Source organism: Halichoerus grypus, chromosome 9 (genome assembly GCF_964656455.1).
Source record: "Halichoerus grypus chromosome 9, mHalGry1.hap1.1, whole genome shotgun sequence".
Taxonomy (NCBI): Eukaryota; Metazoa; Chordata; class Mammalia; order Carnivora; family Phocidae; genus Halichoerus; species Halichoerus grypus.
The window spans coordinates 21,910,959-21,930,410 of record NC_135720.1 but is presented as its reverse complement, the minus strand read 5'-3'; the positions used below and the strand labels follow the sequence as shown (position 1 = coordinate 21,930,410).

Genomic DNA, 19,452 nt, shown 5'->3' with positions numbered 1-19,452 from the left:
GACCCCACCGCCGCCTTCTAGCAAAGGGCAGTGCTTGGGCTTGGGGGAGGAGCAGACTGGTAGGTTCGCGGGCACCGAGGGCGGCCCAGCTCCGAGCCCTGCGGCTTTCGCCCGCCGGAGCGAGAGCCGGCTGTAGGCGGCTCCTTCCTGTGCAAACTTTTCTGTCCTCTTCCTCCTCCCGCCCTCCGCACCAGCTTCTCGGCGCCCAGCGTCCAGCCTCCCCGCCCTTGGCGCTGCCTCGGGGTCGCCGCGCCCGGCAGCGCAGCCCTCGGCGCCAGCCCCACCCCGCGCTCCGGGCCGGCCGCCGCCGGGAGCCGATGGCCGAGGCGGGCAGACGCTCCGCGGAGCCCCCGGGCGGGCCCGCCGGGCAGGCAGTGACCGAAGCCCCCGAGCCGCAGGAGCCCGCCCCGCCGCCGGCGACGGCCCTGCGCAGGCTGCCGGGGGACCCGAGCCCCCGCGGCCGCTCCCAGAGCGACCTATCGTCGTGCTCCAGCAGGGGCCGCCCGCTCCGGGTCCACATCTCTGGCTCAGGTAAGGCGGCTCGGGGGCGCTGGGGACCGGGGGAGGGCCGGCCGGGGCAGGTGGCGGCGGGACGCGCGGCCAGCCCGGGACGCCGGCGGGAGGGGAGCGGCTGGGGGGAGGGCAGGGGAGGGCGAAGCTGAACTCCCCCGCGCCGTCCTCCTGCTCTGCTGCCCGCGGCTCTGGCCCTTGGCCGGGGATGCTCCAGCCAGACTGCGGTCGGTGCGCCGGGTGGGCGCGCGTCTCTCCCAGCGAGAGCGAGGGCGCAGCCCCTGGGGTTAGTGAGCTCGGCCGCGCGGCGGTGCGGTGCCGGGAGCACCAGCTACTCTGGTTCTTAGGCTCGTCCGTCAAGAAGAGACTTTGGTCCGGCGGAAGGGTGCGGTCCCCTCACTCTGGGGGCTAGGGTCAATGCAGGTCTTGGAAACCCTCCTAACTGCTCGTGCTTCTGAAATGAAGAGTTCTTTGGGGTTTGCAGGTCAGAGCACCCGGGGTCTGAGTTTTTCCGCCCTGTAAAAACCCATGCAGGTGGTGCTGAGAGTTTGGCCGAGCTGTGTGCTCCTCTGGTTCTCACTGCTATTTGACCGAGACTGGAGCCAGCACCTCTGCGTTTGCGCCGATCCGCGTGGCCCTTGCCTAGGGCCCCGGCCCCCCCTCTGCGCGGAGCTCACGGCGCCTGCTGGGGGCTGCTCTGTGCACGGGGACCGGCAGAACCAGGAACTCGGCCGAGGGCGGGTGCTGCGAGCGTTGCGCCGTGTGTAACGTGGGGCAAACCACTAACCCTTGTCTCTCGTATCTCGGTACTTAAAGTGGGAATGAGTGTGTGGAACTACCACACAAGGAGGTTATGGGGATTAAATAATTAATCATTTTTAAATGCTCTTGAACAAAGCATTAGCCTAAGAACTGCAGAACTGTTTTTAAAAGTCCACCGATTTGTTAAGTGCCCAGGGATTGTTTTCCGATTTGCAGTCGAGGGAGGATGCATGGAAGCTGGAAATGAAAGCTAACATCACAACTACCCCTAGCAGCCAGAGGCCCTCGCGGTGCTGTGCACCCTCCACGCCATCCGCCATGACCCCTTTCAGGCTCTGTGCTCTGAGGTCAGGCCTTTGAGCTCTGACTCAACCTCACATCTACCTGAAGCCAAGTCTCTTGTTCAAAAAAGGCACATTTTCATATCTCTGACCGCATTCCAGCTAACTAGCTCTGTTTTCCATCAGCACCCTCCATTTTCTTGTGCTTGTAATATTGTTTCACCATACAATGTGTATACTTAGACAGTATCAGAGGTGTTGTTAATCTGACTCTGCAGATCATGTTGGACAAAGCCGGTCAGAATTGTTAAATACAGGTAGTGGGATGTAGCTTATGGTATTTGAGAAAAGAGCCTTCTGCCAAATTCATATTGTGAAAAGCATGGAGTTGAATGTAGTTTACCTCCTGCTTATTATGTGTCAGCAGGTCGGAACTTGACCCATGGATAGTCTTGATAGATTTTTATGAAGGTCAACGTTCAGATGACTCTAAAGAATCACCGAAAAATTACTCAATTTGGTGAATAGATAAAATAAGCATAGCTTGTATCATCATTTTTTCATCTTCATAGATAGAAATTCAGGGCTGTGTGCAGAAAAAGGGCACTAAAGAACTTTTAAATGTGAGTGTGCAAAGTACACGTAATGTGAACTATGGACTTCAATTTGTAAAGTTATTTTACTTCCAAGAACTCTGAATCTTCTGTGTGCTCTCAAAGGATGTTAGGAAATGACAGCTTTCAGCTGAGTTGTCCCTGGCACCCCAGGATGCTGATCCACATGTAAAAGAGTGAACTTCTTCTAAATTACTGTATTCCATTTTCAGAACTGAGCCTTGCATTTCTTTAAGAGCTGGCTAAGTGTGACCAGGAGCTCCCCGCATTTCTTAGAGTGAGAGAGAAAAAGAATGAGCTGGCCCCTCACTGACACACACACAGGAATTCCGCAGAATCCTGCAGCCTCTGCATCCATGTCAGAGAAGCAGCGAGATGACAGGCCTGGGATAACAGAATTGTCTTAGAGCCCAATGGGAACGTTACACCACCTTGGGAAAACATTGCGTGGGCTGGTGTAGGGCAGTCCGATTTCCAGGCCCTCCCCAGCATCTCTGCACCCACATGGGCAATATCCAGAGCTAGATCGTATGTGGTCCTACCAGAACTAGCCCAGACCAGCAGTATGGGCCTCCCCCTCAGAATCTCAGACCCCACTCCAGACCAACTTCATCCCAATCTGCAATTCCCAGATTCCCAGGTTGTTTTTAGGTACAGAACATTTGAGAAGCCCTATTTTCTGACACTGGTTTTCAAAGTTGGTTGCACACAGGAGGCACCTGGGGAGTTGAAACACCACCAGCAACACAACAGTTTATGGCTGGGTCCCTCCCCTGGGAATCTGATTTCACTGGCATCAGGTCTAGCCTGGGCACTGGGTGTACAAACAGAGCTTGTGAACAGCATGTCAACATAGCTTGCTGCCATGTGCATTGTGATGTTGTGGCCGGGGTTGTCCTGGGCAACCGTAAGGTTGAAGGGTTTGCTTTAGAACCTTCTCACACCCCTTTTGGTGCTCCCTCTGCTAAGCCACCTCCCACATGGCACCTCTCCCTCCCATTCTTGATTCTAGCTACTGGTCGGTAAGTCCTTCCTAAGGGTTAAGTTCTTCTTCTTTTTTTTAAAAGTAATTTCTGCACCCAACGTGGGGCTCCAACTCAGAACCCCCGAGATCAAGAGTCGCAGGCTCTTCTGACTGAGCCAGCCAGGCGCCCCACCTAAGGGTTAATTTCTAACAATGAGTTAACTCACCTTTGGGAGAGTGTTGAGTGGGGAGGGGACATCATGTTTTGCAATGATGTATGGCTGGGAGGGAGCGGAAGAGGGGAAGGAAGAGGAGACTGGAAGGTGTCAGGGGTTGTCAAAGAAGAGCCTCAGTCCAAAAACAGCCATCCACTCCCGGGCTGCTTGCATCTGTCACCCTATCCCTACTTCCTCTTCATTCTTCTCTCCATGAAAGAATAGCTAAAAACCTGAAACCTGGCCTCGAAAATTTTGCCAGAAATGGCAATAAGCATCAGTCCAATATGAAGCATATTTTTTAAAGACCTCTGTGTGAGCGCTATGTTGATGCAACTGGGTTATCAGGAGAGATTCCACTGTTCCTGTCTGTGCTTTCTTACTAGATTTTTGTCAAGAAAAGCATCTCAGACTTCAGGGGCTTCTATTTAACTTGTGACTTGAGCAGTTATTTTTCTTCACATGATAAAAATGCATTGCTTTGTCAACAAAAACTAGTTTTATATTTTAAAATCCATATAAAATGTGAAGAAACCCAAATATATTCAAATAAGTGCATTTAAAAACCATAACTTCAATAACATCAGAATTGATACTTAAGGCCTTTTATTGAGCTTATAAAAACTTGAGGCTTTTGCTTTAGAAAAATCCAGATTGATTTTGCTTTGTGGTTTTTGAACTCATGGTTCTGGAATTCAACAAAAGTTCTGGATATTTAAAATCTGGCATTTCTTTGTAAATGGAGTGATATTTTACCCATTTGAAAAAATAAAATCCTGAAATAAGCTTTTCATGGTCTATGGGCTGGTGTTCTCTTAATTTTCAGACCCATCTTTTCCTGCATTAGTGACTTCAACATTGTCAGTGGGTTGTGATGTGCTCTTCTGATAAGCCCAATGTTTAGTGACTAAAGAACCTAGGGCATATGCCTTCTGGAAGCTTTCAGCAAGTTCTATATGCCACGTGCTGTGCCGGATGCATTGGGCCAAGAGGTGTTTTCTGTCTTCAAGCAATGACTTCGTTTTGCACGTTGGGCTGCACAGAGCAGAGAGCCCCGTGAGGCACCTCAAAAAAGGGAGGGATGAGTGAATGGGCCACTTAATAAAACGAGGTACAGAAACGGTCTCATCTCTTTCTCGGTACCCTGATTCGTCTCTCCAGCATCCCTTGCCCTGTTGCATGTAGGCGTTTAGGTAAGGGCAAATCCAGTATCTTTGTCTGGAGTCTTTGATCCCTGGTGTGTTCAGTGGAGAGAGAGTGAGAAGTGTAGCAAACCTGGATGTTCTTTGAGTCCATACCCACAGCTGCCTGGCTGCAGGCGTGAGACGCCGCCGTCTGCCGCTGGCTCTGCGGTTGATGGTCGCCTGTCCCACTGGGGCAAGTCCTTGCTTGTCTACGCTTTGCCTGTGCTCTCAGATCCCCTTTCACTGACCTCCAAGGATATAACTCTTGGGGCCAATGTTTGCCTGCTCAGCTATTGTTCTCCGAAGCCTAATGCTCTGCCGGGTGGCTGAGTCCGCAGGGGCTCCTGGGCCCCGTTCACAGCTGGGCTGGAGCTGCCCTAGGCCAGGAACCATGGATGCCTGCGCACTTTCCATTTGTGTAGCTCTGAGTGATTTTTTACCAAACAAAGACCATCTGGCTCTAAGTTTACTCTCTGTCTCTTCCTCCTCACAGAAGAGCAAAGCTCAACCTGACCGAGCTGTGCCCCCTGGTGTACAGGTCCACTCCCCTGCCATGGCACAAAGGCCCTGGGCTTCCCATCCGGCCCGGGGCCACCCTTGGTCAGGCTTCATCGCAGAAGGGGTGCCTTCTCACAGAGGCACGCCATCAGCTGATGCTGGTCCCATACCCGAGGTTGGCACGTTTGAAAATTCAGCTTCACCTGTTACCCTGTAGCAGAGGCTGAAACACTTTAAAAATCATCTTCAGCTGTTAGGTAAGGACTTACCTGTTAAGTCAGGTTGCACCTGACCTGGGGCTGAGACCAGAAACCCGTCAGGAAGAGAGGCAACACTTGGAAGCATTTCCTCGTGCTCTCTCTAGCATGGTCTCACCTGGCATGGAGCTTCTCTTTGCCTCTCTGCTGACCAGCTTTCTCCCTCTTGAATCGGAACAGATTCCTCGCCGTCACAGGTGCTTCTCCATCCACCTACTTACCAACACCAGGCTGGCTGGCTCAGGTGGTAGAGCATACAGCTCCTGATCTCGGGGTCATGAGTTCGGGCCCCACATGGGGTGTAGCGATTACTTGAAAATGGAATCTTTAAAAAGAAAAACAAAACAAAAAAAACCACATCATGGCTTCTACCTACCTTACATCAACCTTACCTTTGCTTCCTTTCAGCTCTTGCCCTTATGTTTGCCTGGAAACATTTCTTCATATTTCTTAGCTCACATTTCCTGGAAGAGATCTATTGTTTGCAGCCACCTTTTCATAGTAGGTCATAGGTCATAGAGAAGCTATGGATTGTCTGCCTTGATTTGATATCCACCCAAACTCAAACCAGCTGTGGCCTGGAGGTGGGGTCACACGGTGCCAGTATGGCCACTTAGAAAGAACCGAGCCCGGGCAGTTTCCATTCGTTTACTCATTCATTCATTCATTCATTCATCTGGTATTTATTGAGGGTTATGATGTGCCAGACACTGTTCCAGGCACTGGATGTCCAGAGGTAAGCAGATGTGGCTTTTTTTTTTTTTTCAGATTTTATTCATTTCTTTGAGAGAGAGAGCATATCAGGGAGGACGGGCAGAGGGAGAGGGACAAGCAGACTCCCCGCTGAGCAGGGAGCCCGACATGGGGCTCAATCCCAGGACCCTGGGATCATGACTCGAGCCAAGGGCAGACGCTTCACCGACTGAACCGCCCAGGCGCCCCAGCATATGTGGTTTTGCAGTTGTGGCGGTGACACGGAGAGCAGAGACCATTCAGCCTGGTACAGAGCATGTCTGTCCGTCTAAACCGTTGTTATTTGCCATGATTATGCTAAAAAAAAAAATGACATGATGATGATGTGTTCTGGTTTCCAGAGGATGCATGAAAAGCTGATTATACCCAAACTGGGCAAGATCCAGTTTGCATCAGTAGTTCGCTGGTAGCATTGAGACTGATGGCAAAGCTGTGGCTTCATTTTGAGCTGTAGCTACTGCAGGGGCTGCATCAGGAGAGGGATCATATCTTGATTTTTCATTTATTCATTCAATTAGCAAACAGCTAATGGGCCAAACACAGGCTGCAAAGATATTCCTAAGGAATTCACAGTCCAGTGGGGGAAGGACAGACAAACCAACAGCTGCAGGGCAATAAAGTATGAGCTATGACTCAGGCCCTATCCCAGGCCCGGGGGAGAACCCCGGAACCTTAGCTCTATGAAATGGCTTGGGGCAGGGTAATCAGGAAAGACTTCCTGGAGGAGGTGACACCTGTGCTCTCTGCATGCAAGAGGAGGAACTGGAAGGTGGAGTTGGGTGAGGTGGCAGAGGAGTGTTTGGGGAGAGGAAACAGTACAAGCAAAAGCACCAAGGCCTGAAACAACCCAGCGTTGTCAGAGAACACTCTGCAGTTCCCTTGGCTCTCAGCTGGGTTCCTGTGGGAGAGGGGAGAGAAGGAGACTGGGGGCTAGGCCAAGGCGAGAGAATGAGAACATCCCTGTGTCTGAATGTTTCCTGGGAGACACAAGTTAGGTGACATTTGCAAGCTTGGTAGGGGTGTGTTCTGAGTGTATTCGGATGTGGACGTTGAGGGACGATGGTGGAAGGAGCCCAGACAACTGAGATTTGAGACACAGAATCATGGTTATTATCTGTGTGACCTTGATTAACTTACTTCCCTTCCCTCTGCTTGGCTTCTTTATATATGACCTGGATACAATCAATAACAGTAACACCTAGCTCATGGGATTTTTGTAAGGCTGAAACATGGAAAAACTTGAACTTGAAAGTGCTACAAAAATGCTGGCACCATTTGCATACTTCTGTTACAGGACTCACTATGGTATATTAAAATTATGCATTGATTTGTCTCCTTCCTCATACTGTAAAGTCACTGAAAAGAGAAAGTATGTTTTATTTATTTTTGCAGTCTCGGTGCCTAATACAGGGTCAGGTATATGCTAGGTGCTTACTAGATGTTTACAGAATTAATGCATGAATTACCTAAAAGTCCGTTCTTTTGACATCAAGTATCTCTACATCGAAAATTAGCCAAAATAAATAAATAAATAAAACCGAATATTGGGTAGAAGCTCTGATGTCCAAGTGTTTTAAAATGAAAAAACAAACTAACCAGAGTTTTTGAAGAGCCGCTCATGAGAAAACTAGCTCTTCCTTGGGGGTATTGTGGAAACTTCCCCTGTAACATCTACAGAAGAACTCTGTGAAAAGGAAGTTGTGAATGTCAGCCCATCTTGGCCGGTGATGATGGAATCCAAGTCACAGGGGCTGGAAGGCAGTGCGGGGTGTTGGATGCAGATGCAGTCAAGAGGGCGCAGAAGGAATTGAACCCTCCCGCTAATCCAGGCGCATTACTTACACACACTATCATATTTCATCTTTGTAGCAACCCTGTGACATAGCTGCACTTTGTACGTAAGGAATCTGGTTCAGGCCGAGTGACCCACCCAAGTCCCATAGGTAGCTGGGAAGTAGTCCAACCAATACTCGAATCTCTCTGACCTGAAGGCTCACACTCTTTTCTACCCCACACTACCTTGGTGCATGTCCATCGCCTCTCCGAGAAAACAACTCACACGTACCGCCACCAACAGGGAGGAAATTGTGTCATGTTTTACTCCGCAAATACTATTATGAGTGATCATCATAATAAACATCTGTTTCTCTCAAAAGTTCATGGTAAGGCTGCAGCCAATTACCTGTCTATTTTAAAGTCTATCCAACACTTCAGATTTCTCATATAAATAGCACATTTGGATTAACGGGGACAGGATTCTGGGATCCCATATTTTCAGGCAACTGCACATCAATTATCATTACTTAAGTGCATTGTTTTCGACTAAAACTACTCAATCTTGGAGTCATGTGTATAACTCATACATGAGAACCATATCTTGTCTCAAAGTACAAGTGTAGTTTCAGTTACGGTGAAGCTCAGGGAAAAAAAAAAAAAACAACACTGAAGCAGCTTCAGTGTTTTAAAAATACCGTACCGGGTGACTCATTATCTTTGATCATGCTAGCTGAAATTTGCACAGAGAACTAGGTTGCACCAGTCTGCCTTAGAAAGGGTTCTGAGATCTAGCTCCCTTTGTGACCTGTTGGCTAAAACTTGACATTTATATGCCTTACTTTGCAGTTTCTTGATGTCTCTGTGAAGGCTTGAGAAAAAGCAGCTACTGCTTATTCTTCATAACAGGAAGAAACTTGTGACCTAAAGAAAAGTACATTGTCTGTATCCAGAGCTCAGGACTATGACCAGGGCAAGAATAGCATAGGTGTGATGTTTCAATTTTGGATCAGGAACTCACATATTTTAAGTTTGTAGCAATTTATGGCCAGATTCATGTCATCAGTGTTGGTTGGTAATCTTGTTTTGCCTTCATGTATATTTTAGCTTACATATCTGTTGCCATATCTTCTTTTGAGGTCTAATTTCTACTAAATAATAATTAAATAGCCTAAACATTGATAACAAACATACATTAAACCCCTCTTTTCCAACCTACTGGGCATTATAAGTCTCTGGTTTCTATTCCAGGTGCCTGGATGAAGGTGATAGAAATGTGTGAGGATGATGAACAATTTGATAGTTTAAAAAATGTAATAGAACTTATGTCTTCAAACAAATGTTATGTTTTAAAGCATCATACTAGAAGAGTATATGCTTATTCCAATTATAATTTTTTTTAAAGATTTTATTTATTTGTTTGAGAGAGAGAGTGTACGAGAGGGAGGGGAAGGGGCAGAGAGAGAGGGGAAGAAGCAGACTCTGTTCCCCCACCCTGCTGAGCAGGGAGCCAGAGAGTCCAAGGCAGGGCTTAATCCCAGGACCCCGAGATCACCACCTGAGCTGAAGGCAGATGCTTAACCGACTGAGCCACCCAGGCGCCCCTGCTTATTTCAAGTATGATGTTACTGTGTAAAACAGTGTTTAACAAAAGTTTTAGGGGCGCCTGATTGGCTCAATTAGTTAAGTGTCTGCTTTCAGCTCAGGTCATGATCTCAGGGTCCTGGGATCGAGCCCCATGGTCAGGCTCCCTGCTCAGCAGAGAGCCTGCTTCTCCTTCTCCTGCTCCCCTGCGTGTGCTCTCTCTCTCTCTCTCTGTCAGATAAACAAAATCTTAGAAAAAAAAGTTTTGCGACTAAAATGTTTGATCCCTCATTTTAGCCATTTGCCCTGATGACAGCACAATTGTAGCTCTTTCTAAAACTAATGTCTTTCAGAGACATAGTTTTATGTCAGTGGGGCAGATTTGAAAAGACATTCTGGAAATGGCTGGGATAGTGACCGCATTGTGGGAGTATATTTATTGTCTCCCAGCATGCTTACTTTGGTGGGAATAACAATCATTTCGACATCTAAGTCATTCATATTACTTTATAGTAATACTTCATACCCCCAAAATATATAACCATGCAAAGAAGTGTATGTCAGCTAGGCAGGACAGTTTGGATTGTTAGCCTAGTGACTCTGAGATTAAGAAAGGAAAGAAGGCAACTGTGACATTTGCGGGGTGGGGGTGGGGGGATCTTGGTAAGACGGGTATGAGGATTACCAGTTGATAGCAAGGATTTGATCAAATGAACACATTTTTGTAGCCAGAAATGGAGACTGCCTTGTCTAAGTGGAACAGGGGAGATTGCTATTAATTAATTAATTAATTAAAAGTAAGCTCTACGCTCAATGTGGGCCTTGAGACCCTGAGACCAAGAGCTGCAGTCTCCACCAACTGAGCCAGCCAGGCACCTATTATTATTATTATTATTATTGTTGTTGTTATTATTATTATTATTATTATTAAGGATATAGGAGCAGCCCCAAACCAGGAAGTAGAGTTGCATCTTGTGAGGCCCAGACCCAGCAACTGATAAGTTACCTGTGGCCAAGAAGGGTACTCTGTCCATTCCTCCTGCGCTTTTTCTTTCTCGGGATCTATTTATCTCCTTCCGTACACCTATGCTTCCATTCATCCTCCCATACCAGATTTCTCTGCTGTTATGAGCATGTTTACTACAGAGTTCCCAAATTCACACATCTTCAGTTCCAGAGAGCAGAGAGACTCCTCAGTGCCCTTGGATCCCAAGTCTAGATGCCCAGCCTGGGCCAGGAAGCCATTTCTGTAACTAGCTATATCCGTTATGCGGGACAAGTGAGGCTGCTGGTGTGTACTATCATAGGTGTGAAGATAGTTCTTAGATAAGAGATGAGGGGTGATGGGCAAACACATCTAAAGTTACATTACCTCAGTGGACCAGAGGCCCAGCAAGGTGAGGAATTCCTGAGCTTTGGGGAAGCTAAAGTGTCACTGAGAAAAGTCAAATGCTTGTTACGGTGAGAAAGAAGAGATGGGGTGGAGTACCAAAATTACACAGGATCAGGAAACATTTGTCTCTAATGAAGTGAGCTTTCAATAGCACAGTGAGGTGTCTTGGACTTGTGCGGATGGGAGCAAGGAGGAGGGATTTTCCTGGGGAACAGCAAGGGTGCTGAAGTCGTTGGCTGGGGTGCAGGATGGGAGCATGTTGGAGGGCTGGGCCCCAGGGAGCAAGCAGAATAAAGAATATGGGGGAGAAGGCTTGCTCATGAAGACAGACATTCTTCTCTCACCTGAGTGATGGGATACCCGATGTCCCCCCCCCAACAACCACCACGCCCACTGTAGGGTACACATTACCATGAGCTCTTTGGGCCTCTTTTATTTATTTTTAGTTGTTTTATTTTTTATTCATTTCAGAGGTAGAATTTAGTGATTCATCCGTTGCATATAGCACCCAGTGCTCGTTACATCAAGTGCCCATCACCCAGTTACCCCATCCCCCCTACTGTCCCCCACTCCCCCTCCAGCAACCCTCAGTTTGTTTCCTAGAGTTCAGCATCTCTTATAAACCATAAGAGACTCTTATAAACCATAAACTCCCTCTCAATTTTCATCTTATTTTCTTTTTCTTTCCTTCCCCTATGTTCATCTGTTCTGTTTCTTAAATTCCACATATGAGTGAAACCATATGGTATTTGTCTTTCTCTGACTGATTTCACTTAGCATAATACCCTCTAGTTCCATCCACATTGTTGCAAATAGCAAGATTTCATTCTTTTTGATGGCTGTGTAATATTCCATTGTATATATATACCCCACATCTTCTTTATCCATTCATCAGTCGATGGACCTCTGGGCTCTTTCCATAGTTTGGCTAGTGTGGACACTGCTGCTATAAACATTGGGGTGCATGTGTCCCTTCAAATCACTATGTTTGTATCCTTTGAATAAATACTTAGTAGTGCAATTGCTGGGTCATAAGGTAGCTCTATTTTCAACTTTTTGAGGAACCTCCATACTGTTTTCCAGAGTTGGGTCCCTTTTGTTTCCATTCAGCCCGCCATGGTCATTTTACCAGACCTCCCCTTCCTTTAGGAACCTTAATAGTGGGTCTTACACAGTAGATTAGGCCTGTGCCTCTTTTCAGATGCAATTCTGTGGTAGTGAGTTTGATTCAAACCCTGGCTCTCTGGGGATTACATTCTCTCAGATGGTAATCCTGGCTTCTGGAGCCTGTTTGGGACGTGGGATGGCATTCCTCTGGCCTGGTCTGATTAAACATTTCTCAGCTTGGGTTTAGAGTTGGCCTTAGGGCACAAGCAATTGTCCAGACCAAAATTGGTAGTTTTTCCCTAGGATGACAAATTCCCAGAGGGCTGGGATCTGAGAGAAGTCCATGGCCTCAGGCAGTGGGAAGATGGGAATGTTTGCTCAGGCCCAGGAACACACTGAAGGGACCAGCAGCTGATAAGCAGCTGCAGAAGGAGAAAGAGGTGTTCCGAACTTTCTGGTGCTGAAAAATCTACCGTGTCCATCAAAACCTATGTGCAAATGCTCCTGTCTCACTTCCTCCTTTGACTGCTTGGCTGTCACTCCTCCTTTTTCTGTGCACACCTACTGTGACTGTTGCTCTTTGAGCCCTCTTCCTCCAAGGCTTGCCTTGATGATCATTTTTGCAGGCCCTCACCTGGGTGAAAGTATTACTGAGGACTGGGGGTGGAGGCGTCTCGATATGATTCAATTGGTCCCTGTGCCCCATCAAGGAAGCCCTTAATCCCGGGCTGTGGTTTTCAGCCATTATCACCCTGCTGCTTTGTTAATACTCAACAGGCAACAACGGCACGCCACGAAGGATGGAAGATTGCAGTCCTGATCAGCTACACCAGAAAGCAGCAAGTCTACCATTTGCTTCTAGGTGGGCATTGGGTGGTGTTTCAGTGCCTCAGTGGGTGACTCAAATCAACTGTAATGGTCTGTTGATCAGAGCTCTCGTCTGAGTTCACATCCAATTTAGGTGGCAGATTTATGTTATCGAATGTAGCGTTTCTCAAATGTTACTATGCTTATGAATCACCTGGGGATCTTGTTGAAATTCAATGGGTTTGGGGTAGAGATTGAGTTTCTGCATTTTCTAACAGGCTTCTTAGGTTTGCTGATGCTGCTGGTCAATGCACCACACTGTGAGGAGCATGCCTCTATGGATAGTGTCCACTGTTTTAAGGATGAAATTCTCATAACAGTGATGTAGCTCAAAATCCCATCCGTGGAAACTTTCATCTTGCTTGAAAGTCAACTCTTGCTTTCCTCTTTGGCAAACCTTACTATATATTACTTATAGTAGTTGGAAGCACTGAAAGTTTTAGAGAGAGGGAATACTTGGGACTTACACTTAGGATATTTTGCTTCAAGAGTGCCCATGTGAGTTGGCTCTTGGGACTTTATCTGCCAAACCTTTATTAGAGTCTTGTGTCTAGAGGGTCAGTAGATGGTAGGAATAAGAGATAGAAGTGGAGGGGTGTCTGACTGGCTCTGTCGAAAGAGCATGCCACCCTTGATCTCAGGGTTGTGAGTTCGAGCCCCATGTTGGGTGTAGAGATTACCTAAAAATAAATAAATAAACAAACAAACTTAAAAAAGGTAGAAGTAGTTTTTTTGGGGGGAATATAATTGACATAACATTGTATCAGTTTCAGCTGTACAACATAAATGATTTGATATGTGTATATATACTGCAAAACGATCACCACAATAAATTTCGTTAACATCCACTACCACACACAGTTATAATTTGTCTTCTTGTGATGAGAACTTTTAAGATCTACTCTTAGCAACTTTCAAATATACAATACAGTATTGTTAACTGGAGTCATCAAATTATCAGACATTACATTCTCAGATCTTATTTATCTTATAAAGTTTGTTGACCACCTTCACCTAGAATTTTTTTTTATTTTTATTTTTTTTTAAAGATTTTATTTATTTATTTGAGAGAGAGAATGAGACAGAGAGAGAGAGCATGAGAGGGGAAGGGTCAGAGGGAGAAGCAGACCCCCCGCTGAGCGGGGAGCCCGATGCGGGACTCGATCCCAGGACTCCAGGATCATGACCTGAGCCGAAGGCAGTCGCTTAACCAACTGAGCCACCCAGGCGCCCCTCGAATTTTTTTTTTTTTTTTAAGATTAAAACACTTTATTCACTGGAAATTCAAAACGCAAATCTATTTCTCTTTTTTCTTTTTTTTTTTTTTAGATTTATTTATTTTATTTTAGAGACAGAGAGCAGGGCAGAGGGAGAGAGAGAGGAAGAGAACCTCAAGCAGACCCCCTGCTGAGCGTGGAGCCTGACACAGGGTTCGATCTCACAACCCCGAGATTATGACCTGAGCTGAAACCAAAAGTGGGACACCTAACTGACTGAGCCACCCAGGCGCCCCTCAAATCTGTTTCTGAAGATAGCATTACCTAAAACATGAAAAGACAAGAGTAAAAAATGAATATACACTTTTGAAAAGTTTTATGTCTGTGGAGAATTTTCAATTCTTCATTCCTCAGGGTTGGTGATGCCTTTTGTAGAGCAGAAGGGGCAGAAGCTGAAGGAGAGGGGAGTTGAGGTTACTGATGCCCAGACCAGGCTGTGACCATGGAAAGCAGAAGGGAAAGCTCAGGAGCTGCTGCCAGGATGGACGGGGTGTGCACGTCCATCTAAGGGACACCCGAGCATCAGAGTGTTGGTGCTGGCCCCGATAATTATGAGAATGCTGGAAAATAGGCAGATTTGAGGATGCAATAAGAAGATACGTTAGTTTTGTCAGCTGTGGTTAAAGTTAGAATACCCGTGGAAAATACCCTGTAGATGTGAGAAATACAGCAAGGAGAGAGGCTACAGCTCTAAATGGAGAACATTGACTTATTGATTGTGTCAGTCATGTGACACTTTATTGTTGCCTTGGATATTACAAGAATGTTCCTACATATCCTCTACATTCAACAAATTATTATTAAAGCAACCATTGTGCAGTAAACTTTAACTTTTCGTATGAATATACATGGTCTCCCCTCTCTCTGAGCACAGCCTTTGAGTCTTAGACTTTTGTAAACTCCATAGTGCCTCACCCATAGTACTTGCTTATAGAGCATTTGTTGGAAGTGACAGATTATACTTGGGACTATCTGTAGTCACCTAGGAATGGTGAGAAGCCACAGCTGAAAAAAAAAAAAAAAATGAGAAGAGTAGGAGAGAGGGTGTGATGAGGGAGGTTAGCAGCACTCAGATCACCTAAGAGAATCTAAAGAATAAACACTGAAAAGACATCTTTGGATTGCATCTGAAGGAAGTTAGTAGAATTCACAGCCAAAACACTTTCAGTGAGGTTCTGGGAAGGAAACCCAGAGAGGTGCTGGGGGAGCTGGAGTTGAAGGGAAGTTTCAGGACCAGCACCACGGATGGAAATGAAGCGGGGGCGGGGAGAGTGGAGGAAGTCACCATCAACAGTAAGAGTCTTCTTGCGAAGCAAATACTTTCCACACAGCACCTTTCAGTAATCTTCCACTCATGTAATATTCTGTGCTCGGTCGTGCATGTTCGTGGATGATACTGAGCACGTAGCAGATGGTGCTCCATCAGGATTAAAAACAAATCGAAGATCAGTTTTGAAAGGCTGGCGGAATCTGTGATATTCAGCCACCTGTCACTGGCCAGGTATTCAAGGAGAGAAGTGAGCAATGATATTTCATCCAAAAGCTTAGAGGGGCTTTTCCCAGCCTTGAAGTGTGCCTATAGGGCTCACACCCACAGTTGTTGATGTATCAGTGATGTTTGGCAGGTACTTAGTGAGGCTCTGCTACAAGCTAGTGAGAAAACAAAACCCAGCCCATGGAGCCTACATCACAGTGGAGAATATCAAAGAGAAACAAGGCTGGACAGTAGTTAAAATGAAAAGGTCAGGGGCGCCTGGGTGGCTCAGTCATTAAGCGTCTGCCTTCGGCCCGGGTCATGATCCCGGGGTCCTGGGATCGAGCCCCACATCGGGCTCCCTGCTCCGCAGGAAGCCTGCTTCTCCCTCTCACACTCCCCCTGCTTGTGTTCCCTCTCTCGCTGTGTCTCTCTCTGTCAAATAAATAAATAAAATCTTAAAAAAAAAATCTAAAAAAAAAAAAAATGAAAAGGTCAGATTTTCATCAGTAATATACTTCGGCAACAGGGAAGAGTCCAGCACGACCTGAACCCAACTTTCGATTTGTATGGAGGTGACTGGCAGTTTAAAGGGAGAATGAGGGAGAAAGGGAGTGGGGCAAGCAGGGGTTCAGTGGAGTCAGGGAAGTGAAAAATTACAAGAAGTGGGAAGTGGGGGTTGGTACATGGAAATCCATCTGGGTTTGTTAACTGGTGCTCATCGAACTTGGGTGCCCTACAGTCCCACCAAGGCTGAGAAACAGGGCCCCTATCCTCAGGTGTTGTTGGAACAAATAGTAAATTCTTTCTGCAGCCTTGAGTTTTTCAGGCAGACACTTTAAGGGTTGGGGGGGTGGGTGGCAGGGGTTCTCCTAGGAATGTGACCTTGAGCTATTAGAAACTATGTTAGTGTTTGTTCAGATATTTATAGGCCGAGGCTGAGGGCTAGTCAAGAAGGGGGCTCAGAGAGGAACAGTCAGGGAGAGAATCTTTGTCAGCCGAGAGAGATGATAAACAAAATACATAAAGAATATTAGATGGTGATAATAAAGTTGGGGAGGGGGATGGGGAGTATTGGGATAGACGGAACATTTGAGTAAAGCCCTGAGGGAAGTGACGGTGAGAGCCTTGGGGGTAGCTGAGGGAAGAGGCCTTCAGGCAGAGAGAAGAGCAAAGGCCCAGGCTAGAGACAGGGATGTTTCCTGTGTGGAAGAGAGGCCTGAAGGATGGAGTGAGCTGGGGAAGAGGGTAGGATGTACACTCACATGGGTGACCGGAGGCCGTGGAGCTCAGTAGAACGTCGTGACGAGGTTGACTTTTTCTCTGAGATGGGAAGTCAGTGGAGAACTTTGGGCAGACGGGTGTCATGTTTAATGAAAATGTGGAAAGAGAAGTTGGGGAGAGGACTCTTCCGTTCACACAGTTATTAGCTGATGAGGGAGTACACACGTATGACAGGGCAATGCTGTCTGCCTCTTCTTTCCCACATCCTTTAGTTAATGGACAGTAATTAGCAAATTTGCGGGTCCTCTCAAGTTAACGCTGTGTGGTGTGGCTAAGCTAATGGACAACCTTCAGAATGTCATCTCACCGCCAACAATTCGCCTTGACATTGAAGACTAAAGCACAACAATTCTCCACTTTTCCAGCCTCAGCAAACTCAGTTTAGATGTTCCCCATCATTAAAATAATACATTTGTAATATAGAAAGTTCAACCAAGGGGCGCCTGGCTGGCTCAGTCCATAGAGCATGCAACTCTTGATCTCGGGGTCATGAGTTCAAGTGCCACATTTAAATAAATAAGTAAATAAACAAACAAAAAAAGTTCAACTGATATATATAAAATAAAAGCTTAGTTCTTCTCACATTCAGCTTGTGTTCTTTCAGGCTACTTCTCTGGAAACACACACAACTACGTAGGAATAATCTTTTTCCCCTTCACAAATTTGGGATTGTGCTATGCGTACTCTTTGCAAACTACATTTTTTTTATGGTGCCAATTTTAAATACAGTTTTAAGACATTACAGTTGCAATACAGTAGTTATAAGGTATAACATTATTTCCTTTCCCTGTGCCTATATTCCATATTCAGCTATCAAGAATGCCCAGTTTATTTACTGCAGCAGCTCAGCTTTAAAATTGCCATGGAATTGCAAACTACATTTTCTACTCAAAAATTTCTTGAACATTCTTGCGTGTCAATAGACATGATTCTAATTTATTCACTTTAAAGTTTGCAGAAAATGTTACAGTGTATATGTATCATATTTTCTGTAAGTGCTTCCCTGTTGATACACATTTCATTTTTTTACAGCTTTAAAAAAAGATCACCTTTATTCAGAATCATAAGGCTTTTGTTTTTAATTCTTACCGTTAACAAAAGTTTAAAAAAATAGATCACTCTGTACAGTGAAATACATTTAACTATTATTCAAACACTTGGAGCAGGTTTCTCACAGTTTACATGAGCGAATTTAGCATGATCCAAACTCAGACATCCACTTCTTGTATCTCTCAGTGTCTGCAGCAAATATTCTATTTTTCCCCTACTGTTTCGCTATTACAACCAATGATCAGGGAACTTTAGACATATATGTCTCTCTGCGTATGTGGAAGTATTTCCATGAGAAGATCCCCAAGTCAAAGGTTATTAGATCCCCTCCCAGTTTTATTGAGATATAATCAACATATGGTAGGTTACCAGTTTTTAAGATCTAATAGGTACAGCTGCATTTTCCTCCAAAAGTCTGCATGAATTTTTATTCACAGCAGAGTAGCAGTGCCGACTTCCCCATATCCAAGCCAGGACTGGAAACTAATGAAGAGTTTTTGGCTTCTGCTAGTTTAGCAGGTATACATTATGTCTTTAATTTTACATTTTTCTGATGGCTCGTGAACCTGCAGAGTATTTTATATTACTGGCCATTTGTAGTTTTCCCTCTGTGCACACATCTTCTGCCCGTTTTTTTCTGTTGCATTGCTTTCTCAGCTCTTGGGGTGTTAAGGGTCATGGGCCTTTGTTGTATCCGTTGGAAGTATTTTCTGCTATTTAGTCGCTTTCACTTTGCTCTTAGTGCCTTCTGTGCTTCATGCGTGAAGGCACGTGTTTATACACAGAGGATTTACAAATATGCCGTATATGTCTGTATTTGCTTTGAAATGCCCTTCAGTAAAAGCCATTCGGGCTTCCGTGATGCTTATCTTCCCTTTCTCGTGTGGGAGGCTTCCTGCTTTGCTTTGCATGTGTCTTTGCGCCTTGGCGCTGGGCCTGCGTAACTTCGTGGGACTGGGACGGGGACGGGGGCGGGGGTGGGGGGGGGTGATTCAAAGGAGAGTGTATTTGCAGTCAGGTCAGGTTACTGTGAATATCTGTGAGATTCCGGGATCTTTCCTTGGGGGCCAGTTACAATGTGGGGCGCCACCCCGCCAGAGGCAAGTTTCTATTGTTCTTGCTGGGCAGATTGGAAGGTGGTACTTGGAGCCAGAAGCCTCGAGCGCGGCCACCACAGTTCCCTCCCTCCAGCCCCCATCCTTGTATTGTTCGGGAACAACTAGTATCACCATCTGTGAGAACTTGTGCGGAACAAAGCACTGGGGGTTTCTTGTGCGTTCTAGCCTCTTACTTTGAGGATCACCAGCAGAGATGTTCTCTGTGTCCTTTATGGGTTTATATTCTGCTTTTCCTCTTGTTCCAGTTTGCATTCCTGAATTTCTGGCCACAGAGAGGCAAATAAAATGGACAACCACCTCATGGAGTGTCAGAATTTACTTGATCAGATAGTAACCCAGGCCACCTGTTTGAGTAATTTTTTCCCCAACTAATCATGGGAGTTGCCTTGTTGTTTTGGTGAAATGTTGACACGACCACCTATTCCCATCCCCCCACTTCCATTTGTAGATAAAATCTAATTATCACCTCAGGATGGGTTCTTGGCAT

General features: G+C 46.1%; 1 protein-coding gene across 7 annotated transcripts in view; it reads left to right on the top strand.

The window, feature by feature from the left end:
* The first annotated feature begins 278 nt into the window (after window positions 1–278).
* PHACTR2 (phosphatase and actin regulator 2) overlaps window positions 279–19,452 on the top strand; it is a 246,515-nt gene continuing 227,341 nt past the window's right edge. For 3 of the 7 annotated variants that reach the window (XM_078054641.1, XM_078054640.1, XM_078054638.1), the window contains exon 1: window positions 282–531. In XM_078054641.1, the coding sequence (XP_077910767.1) occupies window positions 318–531 (214 nt within the window). In that variant the 5' untranslated portion in view covers window positions 282–317. Of the gene's footprint in view, window positions 532–19,452 lie in introns of all 7 variants that reach the window. The other 4 variants (XM_078054635.1, XM_078054634.1, XM_078054644.1 and 1 more) reach the window with 4 other exon arrangements.